The sequence below is a fragment of the Arabidopsis thaliana genome, chromosome 3 (assembly GCF_000001735.4).
Source record: "Arabidopsis thaliana chromosome 3, partial sequence".
Classification (NCBI taxonomy): domain Eukaryota; kingdom Viridiplantae; phylum Streptophyta; class Magnoliopsida; order Brassicales; family Brassicaceae; genus Arabidopsis; species Arabidopsis thaliana.
In genome coordinates this window covers 7,489,073-7,506,945 of record NC_003074.8, presented here as the reverse complement: position 1 = coordinate 7,506,945, position 17,873 = coordinate 7,489,073, and the positions used below count along the sequence as shown (strand labels likewise).

Genomic DNA, 17,873 nt, shown 5'->3' with positions numbered 1-17,873 from the left:
ACTAATTAACTACTCAAACGATTAATTTTTATATTTTACTTTTGAGTTAGGTAATTTTTTTACCAAATTTTATGATGATCAAATCATTAATGGATGCGATTTAGATGATTTAACTATTATTTCCAGTGACATGCATATGCAAACTCGAATATGGAACGTTATCGACACGTTAAATTGAAGACGCCGGCGGCGACAACTTTACTTTCGTAGAAGATGAAACTATTGAAGTTGATCTCGATTAATTTTGCGATATATCTGATATCTCTAAGTGAGATTTTGTTGGATAATAGATACACGACTATCAAAATTGAATTTAAAAGTTGTCACCGAAACTAAACGTTAGAGTTTACAACACTCCCGAATCTAAACTTAAAACATCTCCTAAACCGGATTATTTAATAATTTCTTAATCCAAAATTATTTAATTTTTCATGGTCAAAAATAATGTCACACGCGCAAAGAGAAAAGTGAGATCACTGATTCATTAACCTAAAGCTAACCGAATGATTTGTATTAAAATATAGAAAATAATCTAGACGATTGAATTATATATTTATTTAAATGAGGTTGGTGTGCATAATAGTTTCTGCAATCGAAGAGCATCTTTTTTTGAAACCCTAGAAAATAGATATAATACTTGATAAAAATCATAGACTATATGATTATGCACTTGATGAATACTGAAAAGGGATATGTAATTAAAAATCTACGAGTGCTTGAGCAGAGAAAAAGGACTGACAATCCTTTTAGCGTCGTGCGAACTGAAAACTTTAAGGGAGAGATCGAAAGAAAGTTTTAGGTTTTGGATCTTTTATTTTTTGGTGAATAACAGATTAATGTTGATTGTATATTTTATTTTAAAAATGATCAAGCTGTAAAAGTAATTCATGATTCTATTATCTATACCATTTTCTTATTCTTTTCTATGTGTTTGTTTAATTTACCTTTTCGCTATCATCATCAGTCAATAATGATCAATATCCTCATCTCGATCTATCTAGCAACACTTTCTTGTATAGTTTATCTTCATTTCTTTTGGCTAGAACGTGTTATATAAAAATACCAAACACTCTTTTTGTGGATTTATTTGATTATATATAATCATGATATCATATATAATCGATGTGGAACACTTTTTGGAGTAGTTTTCGAAAACTTTGTAATTTCCATATACCAGTAGAGAAGTACATTATTAGTCGCTTCTTATTTCCCAAGTCGTTCCTCCTTAGGCTTGAAATAACCAACATTCGAGAACCTAAACCAATAACGCCAATATAGTTTTATTGTATATTTGTATGAACTTATATCTTTACTATGTAAGAACAATTTGTAGTAGTATTTATAATTTGAGATACTAATTGTAAATTTTGAACATTCTTTTACAATATTGATAACTTTCTAGTTCCTATTTTTATTCAAAGTCGTCACTAATCCACACTAATCCATTAGTAGTTTAACCGTCACATAAGTCGGTGATCCGTCTATAATAGTAAAAGATCATCTTAAAGTTAACAATTTTTTTTTTTTGATGTTTGGCAATGTCAAATTAATCGGTTATAGTTACTACAAATTTGTTGGTAATTATTAACTAGTTTTTCTTCGTAAATGATGTTTGACAATACTGTAGTTTGTTTATTTTATGATCTCATGAAAGAAAGAAAAAATAAAACTTAAGGATTTTCTATCATTAATTGAGACCAAAATTATATGGAAATTTTGTGGGGCTATGAAAATATAGCAACATCAGTGCGGGAATAAAAGAAGAGCTTTGGTTTGAGGGTAATTATACAAAACATCGCAATCGGTAGAACGGAGAGAAAGAGAGAGCAAAGAAGGCGACATGACCTCTCTGCCCAACCACATGTCTACCATAATCCCACAGCTCATTCAATTTTTATTTTTCTTTTATAATTGTCAACTTTGTAATTTATATCATGATTTTCACTTACCTTCTACGTTCTACTTTCGAATGTTGGTGGATTTATCATAGTGGCTAGGTCATACAACTGAGCTCTGTAATCACCAATCAATCCATAAACTTTATAACGAATTAACCAAAATAATTCTATAAACAATATTCACTGAAGAACAAGAACATACAGATTATTAAAAAAAAATGTAATAACATGTTATAGATGAAATACTTGTAGCTATAAAATTCTAAAACCCTAAATAACAACTGTAAAAGCACTTTAAATCATTACCAACAGAAATCTCCACTACAGTCTTAATTACTAGTTTTTAGAGTATATGAATAATGCACTAAATATATGGCAAGAATAATTAGAAGAATAACAATCTATTTTTAATTTTCAAAACTTTTTTATTTGCAAAAAGAAAAGAAAAAAATACATAGTCAATTACCTAATTTAATCTCCTCATACTACCAATCTACCGACCTCACCATTTTTATTGAATTTCTACTTGTATACACTTTGTAAATATAGATTAGATGATCAAACTCGTTAGTCCAATGTTGAGACTTAAAATGTGTAATACCAATCTACGTACCTAGTGTTCTACAATATTTAACATTTTAATAGAAATGTATATATCTTCATTTCAGAATAATTATTCTAAAAATGTCAAATTAATATGTAAATCATATATATATATATATATAGAAATACTTAAGGATAGCATAATGGGATTCATTTTGCATTAAATCATATAACCATAATTAATGGTCTATGTAGAAGAAAATGGGTAAATGAAGATCAACATCACATTCACAGTTGTTGACATCCTTAGGATACTCACAACGAAAGAGACCTTATTTTGTCCATATATGTGAACTCCAATTTTTTTTTTTGAATAATACCAAAACGTATATTAATTGGGAGACCCATAAAAAACAAAAATTCTCAAATCAGTATTAACTAATTCTCACACCTCAATCGGGAACCAAAAATGTCGGTCGAGAACAACTTCTCAAATTAATTGACGAATTTGACTTCCCACGGTCATGGACCGATCCAATGTACCAAAATTGAAAGAAACCGACCATGTCGGTTTAATAAGTCAACTCGAGTCTAATTGTGATAAACACTACAAAAAAAATTAACGCGTAGACTGAAACGTACGTACTTAACTTACCCCAATGGAATTTGCATGTAGATTCTAGCTAGGGTTTATAGAATAAACGATAAGTTTAGATCTCTTAATGTTTCTTTATGAATAGCATAAAGAGATTATAGTGTATAAATAGAAATAAAGGATTTGTCGGGGGTATGTCCATGATTCTGCACCCATGATTAAGAGATGAAAGTGGTCCATTATCACATATACATGTCAAAACAAAACATGAAACAAAATTTCTAGGAGTTAAAGAGCAAGACGACGACATTTTTAGAAACCGATAACATTCTTTCTCTTTCAGATACTTTGGCTCGGTACGGTTTAAATGGTCCAGACCGGAGCTGTACAGTAATCTAAGCTATCTGACTCTTCTTCACTCTTCTTGGCTCTTGCTCTCTCCCTTCCATTATTGAATGGTTCACACGTGAACACAACGTTCTCCATAAGCACGTGGCTCTTCGTAATTGGTTGTGATCTTGGAGGATAGTAGTCCCACGTGGGAAATCAGCATGGCGTCATATTGTGGGGACTCACAGAAGTTCTTTTCTTTTCTTTCTTTTTTTTTGGTTAAAGAGGATCTAAAACTTTTTTTTCGTTTTTGTTTTTGTTTTTAACTTTTTTCTTTCCTCTTGTGTATTGTAACATCACCCCGTTAATGAAGTTAAATATTATCCTGTAAGAATAAATGAATGTTGACAAGGAAACGAGCTTCGATCATATTTGTACCTTGACAAACACATTCATATACAAAATTTTCATACGTGTAGGCTTGTAGCTCCACATTATATCTATAACAAAAATCCGGTTAGGTTACATTTTAAAAGAATCAGAATTCTAAATCCATACGAATTGAAATTTAAGAAAATAATTTTAGTATATAAACCCATACTAAATTTAGTTTATTTCTCACATTTTTATTTATTGTGTTTGAAGTCTCAATGTGCTAGCGTGATCTGCAATATTAAGTTTGACTATATCTTTTCATTGTATTAACAGAAATATTTTTTTAAAATTTTGCTTAATAAAAGAAAATTTCATATTATTTTTATTAGTAACCTAATTCGGAAGTTTTGTTTTATATTCTTTTAACAAAAAAACTTTCGTAATTTTATCTATAGTTGAACGCGTTAAACAGTCAACTCTAATGAATAATTTACGAGGTAGAATAAAAAGCTTAAAATGATAGAAGTTATCACAAAGTAAAACAAACTCATCAAGAAGTTGTTGTAATTAAACTTATCATTGTATACTATTGACTTAGTTAATTTCTATTGTTACAAAAATATAAGCAATGTTATTTTTATTAGTAACCTAATTCGGAAGTTTTGTTTTATATTCTTTAAACAAAACAACTTCCGTAATTTTATCTCTAGTTGAACGCGTTAAACGGTCAACTCTAATGAATACTTTACAAAGTAGAAGAAAAAGCTTAAAATGATAGAAGTTATCACAAAGCAAAACAAACTCATCAAGAAGTTGTTGTAATTAAACTTATCATTGTATACTATTGACTTAGTTCATTTCTCTTGTTACAAAAATATAAGCAATGTTATATTATCACAATTCACAAACATTATATTACATATCATTAAATAAATAAATAAAAACCTTTAATCACGAAAGTAATTTTCAGTTGTCATCAATGAGATGACTCACAGTCTCACACGGTCACTGGTCACGTTGCTTCACCACTGTCTCCAAGTAAGATGTCTAAAATCTTGCAAAGGGCCCCAAAGACTCACACTAAATGAAACTAGTGGGCTCAAGCCCACGTATGCACACGCTCTCTTAACACGTCAAAATTTTAAAAATTCCACAACGAGACGTCGACCTTTCACGCGCTTCGGCACGTGGAAATCCATGGTCCTTTCCTATGGGTTTTGTCCTAAACCATCCTTCGGTCCGACCAAACCGCGTAAGGTAAGAAAGACTCCGACCGAACACGGCACCTTCTCCCACAATAGTGTAAAGTGATCGTGATCAGAAACAGATATTTCGCTAAAGATTAGCCCAATTTAGGAAAGATGATGATGAAGTTAGCCAAGAGAGAGATAACAAAAACATGTGGCTGTGTATGTAAAAGACCGAGTCACCCGAACATCTCCACCTTCACGCCATTCTCCTACCACTCGGACCTAACCAACCAATACCTTCCACGTCATGTACAATCCGAGTTCCCGTGAGATAGGGATCTTTACTTGAAGCAACCAGACATGACCGCAGAGTCACACACACACACACCCCTAAGCTTTTTGTCGTCCCCTCGTATGGAATCCATTGTGGGACGACACAAAAATATCTTCTTTTGCTTCTCTGCTTTCTTCTTCTTCTTCTTAAAATTTGTTTCTTTCAGGTGGATTTGATCTCCATCTACGTAAAACAAAAACAAAGTTTATAATCTTTTTGGATTTTGGGATTGATCTAAAGTGAGATTTCGATCTTGGCACTAGGTTTTGCAAGGTTACCTAACAATTTCTGGTTCTGATTTCATTTCTTTAGGTTACGTGTAAGGGAAGGAATTGTTAATAGGGTTTGTTTGTGAGCGTAGGGAAAAGATGGGAGGAATGAAAGATGAAGCAAAGAGGATAACAATTCCTCCATTGTTTCCAAGGGTTCATGTCAATGATACTGGAAGAGGAGGCCTGTCTCAACAATTTGATGGCAAAACAATGTCTCTCGTCTCTTCTAAACGTCCCAATCTTCCTTCTCCGACCAACAACATATCTGATTCTCTTTCCACTTTCTCTTTGTCTCTTCCTCCACCACCAAACAATGCCCGTCTCGTGAGTCCTTTTAATTCACTCATTCAACTTTCTTGGTTTTGTGTGTCTGCAGATTTATATACAAGAATGGTGACAATGCATATTTAGATTATCACTTTATGACTTGTTGAATACTTTTTTGTAACAGATTGATGGACCTGAAAAGAATCAGTTTTCACCAATCTACAACACAAAGTTTGAGGGGAAGCTGAATAAAAAAGGCATAAATTATACAAGTCCTAAAGGATCATCAGTTACTAATACTAAGCCTAGTTCAATAAAACAAAATGAGTACCTCAAGAACCTTACCAGCTTGGATTCTATTAAGTCTCCTATTGTTATACACTCAGAAATAGATCCACAAGCAAACACAGATTTGTCACTCCAATTTTGTACTAGCGGTAGCAGTAAACCCGGAGGAGAGGCTGTTGTTGGTTCTAAGATCCTTTTGTCAGAACGTTTGGAAGATGAAAACCAGAATGGGTCTCCCAATGTGATGAAAACTCAATCATATAGAAGAAACTTTGCTGAGTTTAACAATGAAACTCAAAAGAAGCCCAAAACTCTGCCTCGGCGTGAACAAGTTGCTTCAAACTGCTCTGCAATAGAGTCTTTGTCTGGTATAAGTGCATCTTCTTATGATATTGCCAGAGTGATTGGTGAAAAGAGGTTTTGGAAGATGAGAACATATATGATCAAGTTTGTATCCTCCTCTCACTTTTCTTATGATCCCAACTTCATAACTTTGCCGTATTTCTTACTATTTTTTATTGTTGATATTTTCAGTCAGCAAAAGATCTTTGCCGGGCAAGTATTTGAGCTCCATAGACTGATAATGGTAAGCTTTTAATAACCTTATTGTTTCTGGTTTGCTTTCTATGCTTCAGATTACTTAATATGATGCAGGTTCAAAAGATGGTTGCGAAGTCGCCAAACTTGTTTCTTGAAAGTAAGCTTAATGGTGTCAAACATGGTACAATGAGGTCATCACATCAGCTTGCAATGGCGGCTTCAAAGGTTAGAAAGCCAAACACTGAGAATCACAAACCTGTACCTGAAGAATATCCAGAGCATATGAAACCAAAGCTTCCTCTACCTTCCATAAGCAAAGAACTCGTGACTCCTATTTGGCCACAACAGCTACTTCCTCCTCCTGGAAACCAATGGTTAGTTCCTGTAATAACTGATTCAGACGGTCTGGTCTATAAACCATTTCCAGGACCATGTCCTCCTTCTTCTTCAGCCTTCATGGTTCCAGTTTATGGCCAAGATTCACTCGAGACACCATTCAGGTTCCCTGTTTCTTCTCCATTCAGCCACAGCTACTTCCCACCTCCTAACGCGAGGACAACAGTTGACCAAACAAACCCGTTTGGTCAGTTTCAAAGATGGTCTAACACATCAAGCCACATGACACAAGCCATTCCATTTTCTTTAAAGAAGTCTCAGGAATCTAATGACAGTGACATACATGGAAGCACAGCTTCAAGTCCACCAGAGAAGCATAAACTTGAAGTGCTTCCTCTGTTTCCTACAGAGCCTACCCATCAAACTGATGAGTACAAGCAGAAACAGCAACCGATGCTTCGCGCCATTAAAGCCGTTCCTCATAATTCAACATCTGCCTCTGAATCTGCTGCAAGGATCTTCCGTTTCATTCAGGAAGAAAGGAGGGACTCAGATCATATGATTAGTTAGTTCTTTTATATTTGAAACCCTTCCACATTCTTTTGCTCTCATTGCTTCTTCATCTAGCTTAGATTTTCAGTATATTCTATTTACTCTTCTTATGAAGATGTAAATCAAATACTATCACTATACATTAAACATACACACACTTATACACACATCTTACATTGTTCTTGTATTGACAAACAGCTAATAAAAGATAGACTTTTGTGCTTCTATTCCAGTTTTGAGGAGTTTAAACATTGGAACAAGAAGAGTTCTTTAGCCATTGAAGTATCTATATTATCAATGTGGAAGGAGACAATAAGGATCAGAGTTGTGTCCATGCTATACGAAGCTACACTCAAGTTCAAGAACATTTCAGAACAAAAACCAAGAACAAAAAGAAGACAAGAGATCCATTAATTAGAACCCAAGAACCTTTGGTGCAAGTTTAAGTAAAGGCTTCAATGCGCTTGGAGCAAACTTTCTTGCAAAAAGATAACAAACTTGAGATGGCTGATCATTGTAGAAGCAAGCTTTACCTCTTGACAGCTTCTTGATGAACTTCTCTGTTATATCAGCCTTGCCAAAAGTAGCTGGATGAGCACCACCCCTTGACCAATCTGTCCAAGTCAATGTCCGATTAGCGAGAAAATCCGGATATCCAATAGAGAGCATTGTTGGGAAGTAATGTTCATCTACATAACAAGGAGGTCTACAAAACTCTTTGAATTTGTTATAGTAAACCATGTCTTCAACAATATCAACAGCAAGTGCTCTGTTTATTTCAAACCACTGAGACCCTTTTCTCCACTCGTTTAGACTTACTTCTGGTCCCATTGCATAGCTATATCTGCCTCTCCCGTAAGGCCCGTCCTCGTCAACAGAACCCATGAAACTATATCTTGATCTAGAGACATAACGGTAGACAAAGTTGAAACCGCGAAGAGGAATACACGCTTCAGATAGTAAAACAAACCATTCGTTAGAGATATCGAGCAACGCGTTAGCCAAAAGCCTCCTTTCAGCATCACACATACTCATCTCTCCCCAAGCTACATGCTACACACAAATAAAGAAACTCCGAAGTGAGATAAACCAAATCAAGACACAAGAAGCAACATTAATACATTGATCAACAAAAGTACCTGACTTGGGATCTGTCTTCTGTAAAACACAGATGAGCTTGGGAAATCTGATCTATAATTTGGCAAAGTATGAACATAGATTGAGTAAAAGCCCTCATGCCCTTTGAAAAACCTTTCCCAAAGTGGAGCAAATGGCAAAGGTCCTTTGGTGAGAAACATGAATGCCATTTTAGGAACTCTTTTAAATGGATAGTCAAGTATCCGAGGCTCCATCGAAGCACGCCAAAGAAGCTCACTGTCATTCATGGAATGCCAACCATTCAATGGAGGCTTGATAAGGCTCTCTAACGTAATTCTCTCATCATAAGTAGAGATCAATGTCGATGGAGCTAAAGTTTGAATCTTTAAGTACTTGATCATGTGCATACTAATGACTGAGATTCCAAGAACCAAAACAAAGAACAACAAGAAAACTTGAAGCACCCGCATCGGTAAAAGAGCTTTAAGTTGGTTTGTAGGTCTTGAATTGGGAGCTGATGCAGCATTATCTTTAATCCCTTCCTCCATCCCCATCAGGCTTCAGTGTCTTGATGAACAGAACCTGTTCTGTTTATATGCTACTTACATAAGAAGAGAAACACAATTAGATTGTCTATCCTAAAACATTCACAAATCTCAGTAGATTGTCTACCCTCAACCAATCAGACAAGAATGAGGATTTACCAAATAGGGTTTTGTCCGGAAACGTAGGCAAGCAAAAACGTACGAGAAGCTCCAAATTCTAACCTTAGTTCCTGTCGTTTTAGAAGAACAGAGACAAAGAATGACGAATTTGATTGGAGAAAGAAAAGAAAGATTGAAACTTTGAATGGAAACTTTACCCAAAAAAAAAAGGTAGAAAATTAGGATTTGGATCTTCTCAGACACGCAATTCGTTCAGCTGTCGGATTCGTTCATGATTTGTCTGTCGTGAGCAGGAAGACGTGCAAATGGAGGTTAAGTCTTGTCTGATGATCGTATTCGAGAGATGTCTCTGAAACTCTAATCTGATTTTGGTATCTACTTTTGGAAACAGAGAGCTTAAATGTAAAGAAACTCACAATAAAGCATTAAACCCTAGTTAGGACATTTGTATCTGTTGGTCTCTTTTGTAACTGACGGTCTTAATACGTTTTATTACAATTTAGACAAAACGTATTACGGTTTGATTACGATGTACTGTAGTATTAAATAAACTATTCGGAAACACACGCTTCATGTAATTAATGTGGGTTTTGGGTTTGATGTCTTTAATTTTTTCAATGTTTATATAATTCTCCAGTTTGGTTAAATCTGTTTCAACAACTTTGTACAACTTTGTTTTTGTTTGCTAAGAAATATTTTTCTAACAACTAACAAGTTATATTATCAAGTTGATAATCAGTACTTTGCCACTAAAAGAATTCAGAATTATTAATTTGCATAAAAAACAAAATCAAAAATCTGATTTCATAGTTGATATCAAAAGTAAAAGTAAAAGAGGCATACCGAAATTGTTGGAATATGAAAGTTGTTTTGGTTCAAAATCTTGTAGTGGGAACAAAGCTTTCAAAGTGAAAAATTGCAAGAATTGTTCTATAGTCAAGTACGATTCTATTCTATTCCAAAGATTACTTAATCCACAAAAGATAAAAGAGCAAGTAGAAAAAAAATTGAGTGTCTCAGGCTGCTCATTTGTTGGAAGTTTTCTCCAGTAGTTTCGGATCCGAACCAAACCCAAAAACCTGAATTCGAAAGGTAAACCCGATCCGAATCGAACCTAGGAACCAAACTGAACTCCACCCAAACATTATAAATATCCGAATGGGCTCTAAGAGCCTAAATCCGAAAACCCCGAACGGATACCCGTATACCGAGCCCTGACTAATCAGCATTCAGTAGCAACTCTCAAAACGCTGTCGTTGTGGGTTTAGTATATGATTAGGGGTTTAAGCTATACAAGACGAAGAAGATAGGTCGACGCAAACACGATGTCGTTTTGAAATCTATTCACACTGTTCTCTCTTATCAACAGATTCAGAAATTAGCACCCGACTCGGGCTCCGTTTCAATGTTGGCCGCGACGCCTGCTCATGGACTCAGGTACGTGGTGGTGCCCACACGCTCATGGCTTCATAGGTTTCGATGCTGCTCGTCTTCTCTCGCTCCTCTCTCCCCTTCTGAATTCTCGGGCGGTAATAAAGCCCAGAAGAAGCTCAACGACGAGAACAACACCAACGTAAGCAATGAGAAAACGGCGCCGTATTATCCGAAACGAGGAGAAACAGTGGAGCTTGTGTGCGAGAGTTTAGGATTCAAAGGCAAAGGAATCTGTAAAGTTGATGGAACTGGCTACGTCGTTATGTGTGACCGAGCTCTTCCCGGCGAACGTTTTCTTGGCCGTGTCACTCGCCGCAAAGGCAGCTATGCTGAAGTAGGTTTCATAAAAACTTCACCTTTATCTTCTAATTACGATTTTTAGTTATAAAGTTACGATTTTTAGTTTTGATTTGTTGTTTTTTGGTTGTTTCTCTTAGGTGACAAAAATGAAGACAATATCTCCACATAAGGACTTAGTAGAAGCTCCATGTGAGTATGCATCTTACTGTGGTGGTTGCAAAACTCAGAATCTCTCTTATGAAGCTCAGCTTAGAGCTAAAGAAGAGCAAGTTCATGAGCTTATCAGACATGTTGGAAGGTTTTCTGATAACAATCCTGGCCTTGAGATTGTCTTGAAGCCTATTGTTGCTTGCGATATTCAATTCCATTATCGGAATAAGGTTTGTTTGATTGTTGTGCTTATTGGTTGGTGCTTTGGTTTTAGACTCTGTGCTTATAAATGTTGACATTTTGAATTAGATGGAGTTTTCATTTGGTCCACAAAGATGGCTTCCGATTGAAATGTTAAACGAGAGACAAGATGGTCCTAAGAACTTTGCATTGGGGCTCCATGCACCTGGATTTTTTGATAAGGTTTTAAATGTTGATAAGTGCTTATTACAGAGCGAGCCAGGAAACTTGGTATGGTGAAAGTAGTTATACAGAATTTTGATCTGTGTAGAGCTCTCCTCTCAGAATCATTAATAACTTTTTTTTATAAATCAAAATAGGTTCTTGCTGCTGTCCAAGATTGCTGGAGAGATCCTGAATTAAGTCTTTCACCATATGATTGTCGTTCACATGTTGGGTTTCTTAAACATTTGATGCTGAGAACTGGAAGGTATTAAAGGTACTTGAATCATATTGTCGGTAGAATAAGAAACTTGTTCTTGTAACATAAGACCAGTAACAGGGAATAGTGTGTTTGTCATGATGAACTAGAATTGATGGGAGTGAAAAATGATAGTTAAATCTGTGCTATTCGATAGTTCTTTCATTGCACTAGTTTTTCTGATGTTTTCTTGTGATTAAACTTGACCATAGGAATGTGGAGACTGGTTCACTAGAACTTATGGTCAATTTTGTGACATCGTCTTATAAGCCAGAGCTGTTGAAACCCCTGGTTGATAGGATTTCATCAATTCCTCAAGTGGTTAGTACTGAATCCGATTTGCTTCATTCCTACAACCCGTAATTGAGTAGCATTTTTCTTGGTTTGTAATTTAACAATTTCCATACTTTTTTACTTGGCTCATACAAATACAGGTAAGCATTATGAATAATGTAAATTCTTCGGTAGGAAACACATCCGTTGGCGAAAAGGAATATACTCTTTATGGGAAGGATACAATCACAGAGGTCTTAAGAGGGCTTACATTTCAAATTTCAGCCAACTCTTTCTTTCAGACTAACACTCATCAGGTATATGGTACCACTAAGCAACATGGTTTCTTTTACACTCAAAACATTAATCACAACTTGTTGAAAATAAAATGGTGTTCACTGTGTAGGCTGAAGTTTTATATAAGCTTATTGAGGAATCTGCTGGACTTAAAGGAGATGGCTCAGAAGTCGTGCTCGATCTTTTCTGTGGAACTGGTACCATAGGCCTTACACTTGCCAGAAGGTAAACAACATGAGCGTAAAGTACTGTCAAAGATTAAAAATAAAATTGCAGTTGCTGATTGTTCAGTCTGATTCTTCTCCCTCTAGGGCGAAACACGTGTATGGTTATGAAGTAGTACCACAAGCAATAACAGATGCACACAAGAATGCCCAAATAAACGGCATAGAGAATGCAACATTCATCCAAGGGGATCTAAACAAAATAGGAGAAGATTTTGGGAACAATTTCCCTAAGCCTGATATCGTTATTTCTGGTTATAATCATCTTCTTCACATAGTTAAATTTCATCTAGGTTCTAATACTTTGCAGTCTACCAATCGTAAGAAGTGTTTTTACAGATCCCAATCGACCTGGTATGCACATGAAGTTGATCAAGTTTCTGCTAAAGCTTAAATCTCCACGGATCATTTATGTTTCCTGTAATCCTGCAACCTGCGCCAGGGATCTCGATTACCTCTGTCACGGCGTGGTTAGTATCTAATCTTATCCCCCACTTGAATCTTTTCTCTTTAACTCATTTGTGAAAGTAATCAACAAAACTTGGTGATTTGGAAAACGTAGGAGGAGAAGAATCTAAAAGGTTGCTACAAACTGATGAGTGTTCAGCCAGTGGATATGTTCCCTCACACTCCTCACATCGAATGTGTCTGCTTGTTAGAGCTTGCTTGAGCTCTATTGTCACCATGGCTGCTTCATTTGGTCTCTAATCAGATGAGAGACAAATGAAAACAGAGATTTTTTTAGATTGAGGGAGTTTTGGTTTTCCATTAGAGTTAAGTATCTGTAATCTTTTTCATCGAGTTCTTTAATAGCATTCATAGACAAGAATGTAAACGTTTTTTAAAAAGTTAAAATCCCACCAAGGCAAGTGGTCTTTAAGAGTTAAGATCCTGATAAGAGAATTTTATTAAAAACAATCACTAAATGGATCTGCTTGTACAAGTTTCATGACTTCTCAACATCTTTTGAAATAAGACAATTTCACTATGAATGATTAAACGAATGTGGACCTAAATCAATGTAAAATGAGTGCATATCAATCTTCCCATAAGCTTTCTTCATCTATGTCTTAATCTTGTTTTCTCGAGCTAAGTTGACGAGCATAAGCCGCGACACGCTTTGCCCACTTAACGATCTCTGCCTTGAGTATTTTGGAATCCATACGGTTCAACGATGATGGTTTCTTCTTCTCTCCCGTTGATGACTCCAAGAACGAGAATGACAAGCATCGATTATAATGACTCGACTTGGGGCTTCCATTGTTCTTGCTCTCCAAAGCCCGTTTCTTTACAGACATGTCAAAAAGATCTCCCAAGTTTTGTAAAGTATGAGTTAGAAAGAGACTTTTAATAGAGACAGACGCAGACAAAAGAAAGCGAGTCTTACAAGTTATTAGACTTCATGTTAGTTAGGGTAAAAGACGTGCAACCTAAGCATGTTGGTTTCGTTGACGTTTGACTTTGTCAACGCATATTCTTCTCTTCTCTTTTCTTCGTAAATGGTATCTTTGTTTTCATTCTCTTTTCAATTAAAACTTGTGTCATTTGACTTTTCTTTGATCTGTACCATTTGGACCGAGTTTGGTTTGTTCTGTTTCCTAGTCTTACTTCTATCAAGCCTTTGTGAGAGGGTTTCAATCTGCAAAATCAGCCTTAAGAAACATGAATTGGATCACAAAGCACAAATTGTTTCATGAAACAGAGGAAACAAAAAACCATATAGCTAAAAAGTTTCTTCTCCTTTTGAGTTTGACAAGTTTAGAAATGCAATCTGAGTTTTTTTTTTCCTTTTTAAAAATTACACGTCCCACCACTAATTGCTATTGCTAATATTTACAGATACAAGTTCACTTCCATATTCTTCTCTCTTGTTCTTTCTCACAAGGCCTATATATCTCTCTGTATTGTACGGAAACCATCCATCACCCTCAAAAACCGGGCTAATTTAATCTCGGTGAATGCTTAAAACCGAGGTAAATGAACGTAGGAAACAAATGGTAGGACATAGAACAGAGACCAAACTCATCTCATCCTGTATTACCTGCAGATGGTAATGATCTGTGCACTTGTCTCGCTGAGCCCTTCACTGCTTCGTTTATCCTACTGAAGACTACTTTCAGAGGGATGCAAGCTACAATTCGTTCTTTCGTCGACTCTATCATTACCTTTTTCTTGCTACTTAGTGTCAGCTTCTGGCCACTTAGAGCGGAGAGACACCTTGTCTTTATTGCTAGAGATGAAGATTTCTTCGACTTTGATGCCTGTGGAGGAAAATGTGGTTTCTTTTTCTTGGATTTCTTTTTTGATGATGGTTTTGGCTTCGCATCATCAATTCTATGACTACTCACAATGTGGCCACATGATCCATCTTCAAGCACTTCAACCACTGAAGGATGCCCGACAATAGCTTCACCATTCAGTTTACTCCTAAGGGAAATCAGCGGAACATTACGGGGTTTATAGTTAGCTTTTACCTCGATCTTCACGTCATACAGTTCAGAATTTCTTCCCATAGCTTGAGTGCCAACGCTGAAAAGACTGCGTGGCTTTTGATCAGAGACAGACCAATGAGGTAAAGCATTGTTGTTGGCTTCTTCGGCGTACGCATTTCTTCTTTCTACTTGTTTTTTACTCATCTGCCTTGAATTCCTTTTCCCTTTTAGCTGCCATTTAGAAGTGCTCTTCTTAATCCCATTGAAAAGTGTAGCTGCTGGACTTGTACTAGGAGATCCATTACTTCCTTCGCTTTTCACCACATCATCATGGCTACTCTGACCAAACCGTCTCGTCGGTCCAGAAACAAGAGCCTTCCTGGGTGAAGAAGATGTGAAAGGCACCGTCGAAATACCTGGAACAAGAATGGGCGTCAGTTTAAGTCATGCTAATCACAAACAGAAAAAAGAAGCCACCAAATCCGATCTAATTGATCAAATGTTTAATCCTAACAGGCAGAGAAAGAAATGATAGAAGATAACCATCTTACGCCAAGACCAACAAAACAGAAACAATTAACCATAGACAAGTCAAAATTAGGGATGCATCTCAAATATACACTAGTCACTAAGTTGAACACAGAATTATAAAAGAAAAAAAAAGGCATCCATTGCCCAAACAAATAGTCACTACTATTCTATCCCGGGTAAATTTTCCAGACATTAGCCCTTTAATCTATATGTAACAAATCCAATTGATGATTTTTCCGTGCTTTTATGTTTCCGCTCATCCTAAAAATGGTGACATCCATCTCTTTCCACTAAAAGTAACAGAAGTGTGAACAAACATAGACACACTGCAAATGTACCTCAGATAATCCATTGAACAAAGATAGAAACACTTCAAAACAGATCATTCAATCAGCAGAGCTTGTATAAAAAAGGATTAGCCATACCTGAAGGGTATTTTTCATCTCCATTTAGTGGAACATCAAATAATCCATTGGATGAGTCATCCTTTGCCAAAACTGATATGTTCGAGACTTCACTCTCTTTCCCCTTGTCATTGATCACTTCAACAATATTTTCAGAAACATTCTCAGAGAAAACCTCATTGCTGTCCGAGTTATTATCGCTTTCAGAAACCCCTGGAAGAGACAAACAATCAGAATTGACAAGTTTGTCACAGGTACCAGGGATAGACACCGTAGCTGTACTCTCTAACACTTTTGTCAGTGTCCGTCGTCGGTTTTTCCTTTTAGAGTAGTCATTCGCAATGACGACAGGCGACCTTTTTCTTTTCATTGACGGAGAGCAATCCCTGCTACTGCCATTGGAAAGACTCCCATTTGACACAGAATCATTGATGTTGTTTGTATCACTTTTAAAACCATTTTCCTGCGTATCCTCGAGCAGTGCACCGACCTGTACTTTCCCTTTCGATCCAGTACCCATTCCAATATCCTCAAGTCCTCTCATTCGTTTGTTTGTTTGAGTCCCATCATCTTCCGAGTCATTTGGTGTTCTTCTTCTCTTTTCTGACAAAGGCTGCACCTTAGAAGCTTTGCCGTTCTTGGTTTTTTTCAAAGACATAGTAGATTGCAATGCAACTTCAGTCTCTGCCACATCACCCGAGTCCTCAATACCCTTTCTGGAAACTTCACCAGATGTACTAGCCTTCTCAATACACGGAGGGTGATCTTTGGCAAGGTGTGCATTCTCAATCTCAAGAGCATGAGCAATAGCATCTTCTCTACGGGCATACTTGACAGCCTTCTTACCAGTAGTCGATGCAGTAGCCTTTGCCGTCGCAATACAAGCATCATACTCCCCACAACGAAACGCCTTCACTCTCTTGGACTTTTCAAGATTATACCAATCCCTGGAGAGACAAATGTGTAACTAGTTAATAAGTTGTTAGAGAGATCAAAAAGAGTAACAGAAACCTTGTCTAATCATTCATAAAGCAAAGATCATATTGACAATGATTAAAAAAGCTAAGCATCAAAACAAGATGCAAAAAGAGATTGAATCGATCAGTCAAATTGATGGAAGAAAGTACTCACACGCTAGCATCGTCACGACCTAGAAGCTTAATAGGAGTACCAGATTTAGGAGAAACAATAGTACCGTCAGGAACCTCGTGATGAGCCATAATCCGACCCGGCCACCAAGCCCCGTTACGACGTCGGACCCAAACCAAACCTCCTACCGACGCATCAATCGCCTTACAGTTTCGCTCATCACTACTACCCATCACCCACCACCAACGCACCAAAAACCCCTATCGAAGCACCACAAAACCCAGAAAACACCCTAATTGAATCTACAAATTCCAGCAGAGGTTCATCTCCATGAAAGTCAATCTCTTTCTTCACAGAGGAAAACGTTGAAACCCCAACAAGAAAAATAGAAGCCCACGAGTTGTAGACTCTTATGAGACTGATTGCAAAAAGGGTTTATTGAAGATCAACGAGAGATCCAGTTAGTCTTGAGAATATACAGTACGTCGCTTTCTTCTCTAGGTTTGAGATTTTTGTTTTCTATCAATCAGTAGCAGAGAGGCCGTTGTTTTTTATTCCAAGGGTTTTGGGCTTCCTCCGGCTTCAAGAAGGAACGCAGAGAGAGAAGACGACGGAACACGGAGGAGAAAGACACAGAAAAACAGGGAAGAGAGAAAAAACAGAGACTTTTTTTTCTTCTTTCTTTTGATTTCAGAGTTTTTGATACCAAACTAAGAAAACAAAACGACTGCGTTTTAGATTTTCCTTTAGGTTACTTTTTTTTTTCACCTTCTACAAGACTACAACAGTGATTTC

General features: G+C 36.5%; 5 protein-coding genes across 9 annotated transcripts; 2 read left to right on the top strand and 3 right to left on the bottom strand.

Moving 5' to 3' along the window:
- Positions 1-5,057: 5,057 nt before the first annotated feature.
- AT3G21320 (EARLY FLOWERING protein) lies at positions 5,058-8,134 on the top strand. Its single transcript, NM_113027.3, has 5 exons — positions 5,058-5,538; positions 5,627-5,861; positions 5,989-6,539; positions 6,627-6,678; positions 6,747-8,134. Exons 2-5 carry the CDS (start codon positions 5,634-5,636, stop codon positions 7,536-7,538), a joined length of 1,623 nt encoding a protein of 540 aa, NP_188769.1. The 5' UTR covers positions 5,058-5,538; positions 5,627-5,633; the 3' UTR covers positions 7,539-8,134.
- On the bottom strand, positions 6,623-9,706 carry AT3G21310 (Core-2/I-branching beta-1,6-N-acetylglucosaminyltransferase family protein). 3 transcript variants are annotated; one of them, NM_001338526.1, is made up of 5 exons: positions 9,481-9,706; positions 9,323-9,393; positions 8,660-9,216; positions 8,340-8,573; positions 6,623-8,134 (listed from the first exon to the last, which is right to left on the bottom strand). In NM_001338526.1, exons 3-5 carry the CDS (start codon positions 9,170-9,172, stop codon positions 8,084-8,086), a joined length of 798 nt encoding a protein of 265 aa, NP_001326930.1. In that variant the 5' UTR covers positions 9,173-9,216; positions 9,323-9,393; positions 9,481-9,706; the 3' UTR covers positions 6,623-8,083. The 3 variants fall into 3 exon arrangements, with proteins under 3 accessions (NP_001326930.1, NP_566682.1, NP_001326929.1); NM_113026.2 differs by having other exon boundaries at positions 6,623-8,573; NM_001338527.1 differs by lacking the exon at positions 9,481-9,706 and having other exon boundaries at positions 6,623-8,573; positions 9,323-9,441.
- Positions 9,707-10,574: 868 nt separating this feature from the next.
- On the top strand, positions 10,575-14,207 carry AT3G21300 (RNA methyltransferase family protein). The gene is made up of 10 exons (NM_113025.4): positions 10,575-11,051; positions 11,155-11,397; positions 11,477-11,638; positions 11,728-11,837; positions 12,041-12,149; positions 12,263-12,418; positions 12,508-12,623; positions 12,710-12,876; positions 12,962-13,092; positions 13,185-14,207. The coding sequence occupies exons 1-10, from the start codon at positions 10,689-10,691 to the stop codon at positions 13,290-13,292; spliced, it is 1,665 nt and encodes a 554-aa protein (NP_188767.2). The 5' UTR covers positions 10,575-10,688; the 3' UTR covers positions 13,293-14,207.
- Positions 13,512-13,966, bottom strand: AT3G21305 (uncharacterized protein). The gene has a single exon (NM_001338525.1). It carries the CDS (start codon positions 13,918-13,920, stop codon positions 13,693-13,695), a length of 228 nt encoding a protein of 75 aa, NP_001325661.1. The 5' UTR covers positions 13,921-13,966; the 3' UTR covers positions 13,512-13,692.
- AT3G21295 (Tudor/PWWP/MBT superfamily protein) lies at positions 14,050-17,779 on the bottom strand. 3 transcript variants are annotated; one of them, NM_001338523.1, is made up of 4 exons: positions 17,121-17,755; positions 16,011-16,936; positions 14,664-15,470; positions 14,050-14,261 (listed from the first exon to the last, which is right to left on the bottom strand). In NM_001338523.1, the coding sequence occupies exons 1-4, from the start codon at positions 17,309-17,311 to the stop codon at positions 14,257-14,259; spliced, it is 1,929 nt and encodes a 642-aa protein (NP_001326783.1). In that variant the 5' UTR covers positions 17,312-17,755; the 3' UTR covers positions 14,050-14,256. The 3 variants fall into 3 exon arrangements, with proteins under 3 accessions (NP_001326783.1, NP_001078195.1, NP_001326782.1); NM_001338524.1 differs by lacking the exon at positions 14,050-14,261 and having other exon boundaries at positions 14,302-15,008; positions 15,097-15,470; positions 17,121-17,752; NM_001084726.2 differs by having other exon boundaries at positions 14,083-15,470; positions 17,121-17,779.
- Positions 17,780-17,873: the final 94 nt, after the last annotated feature.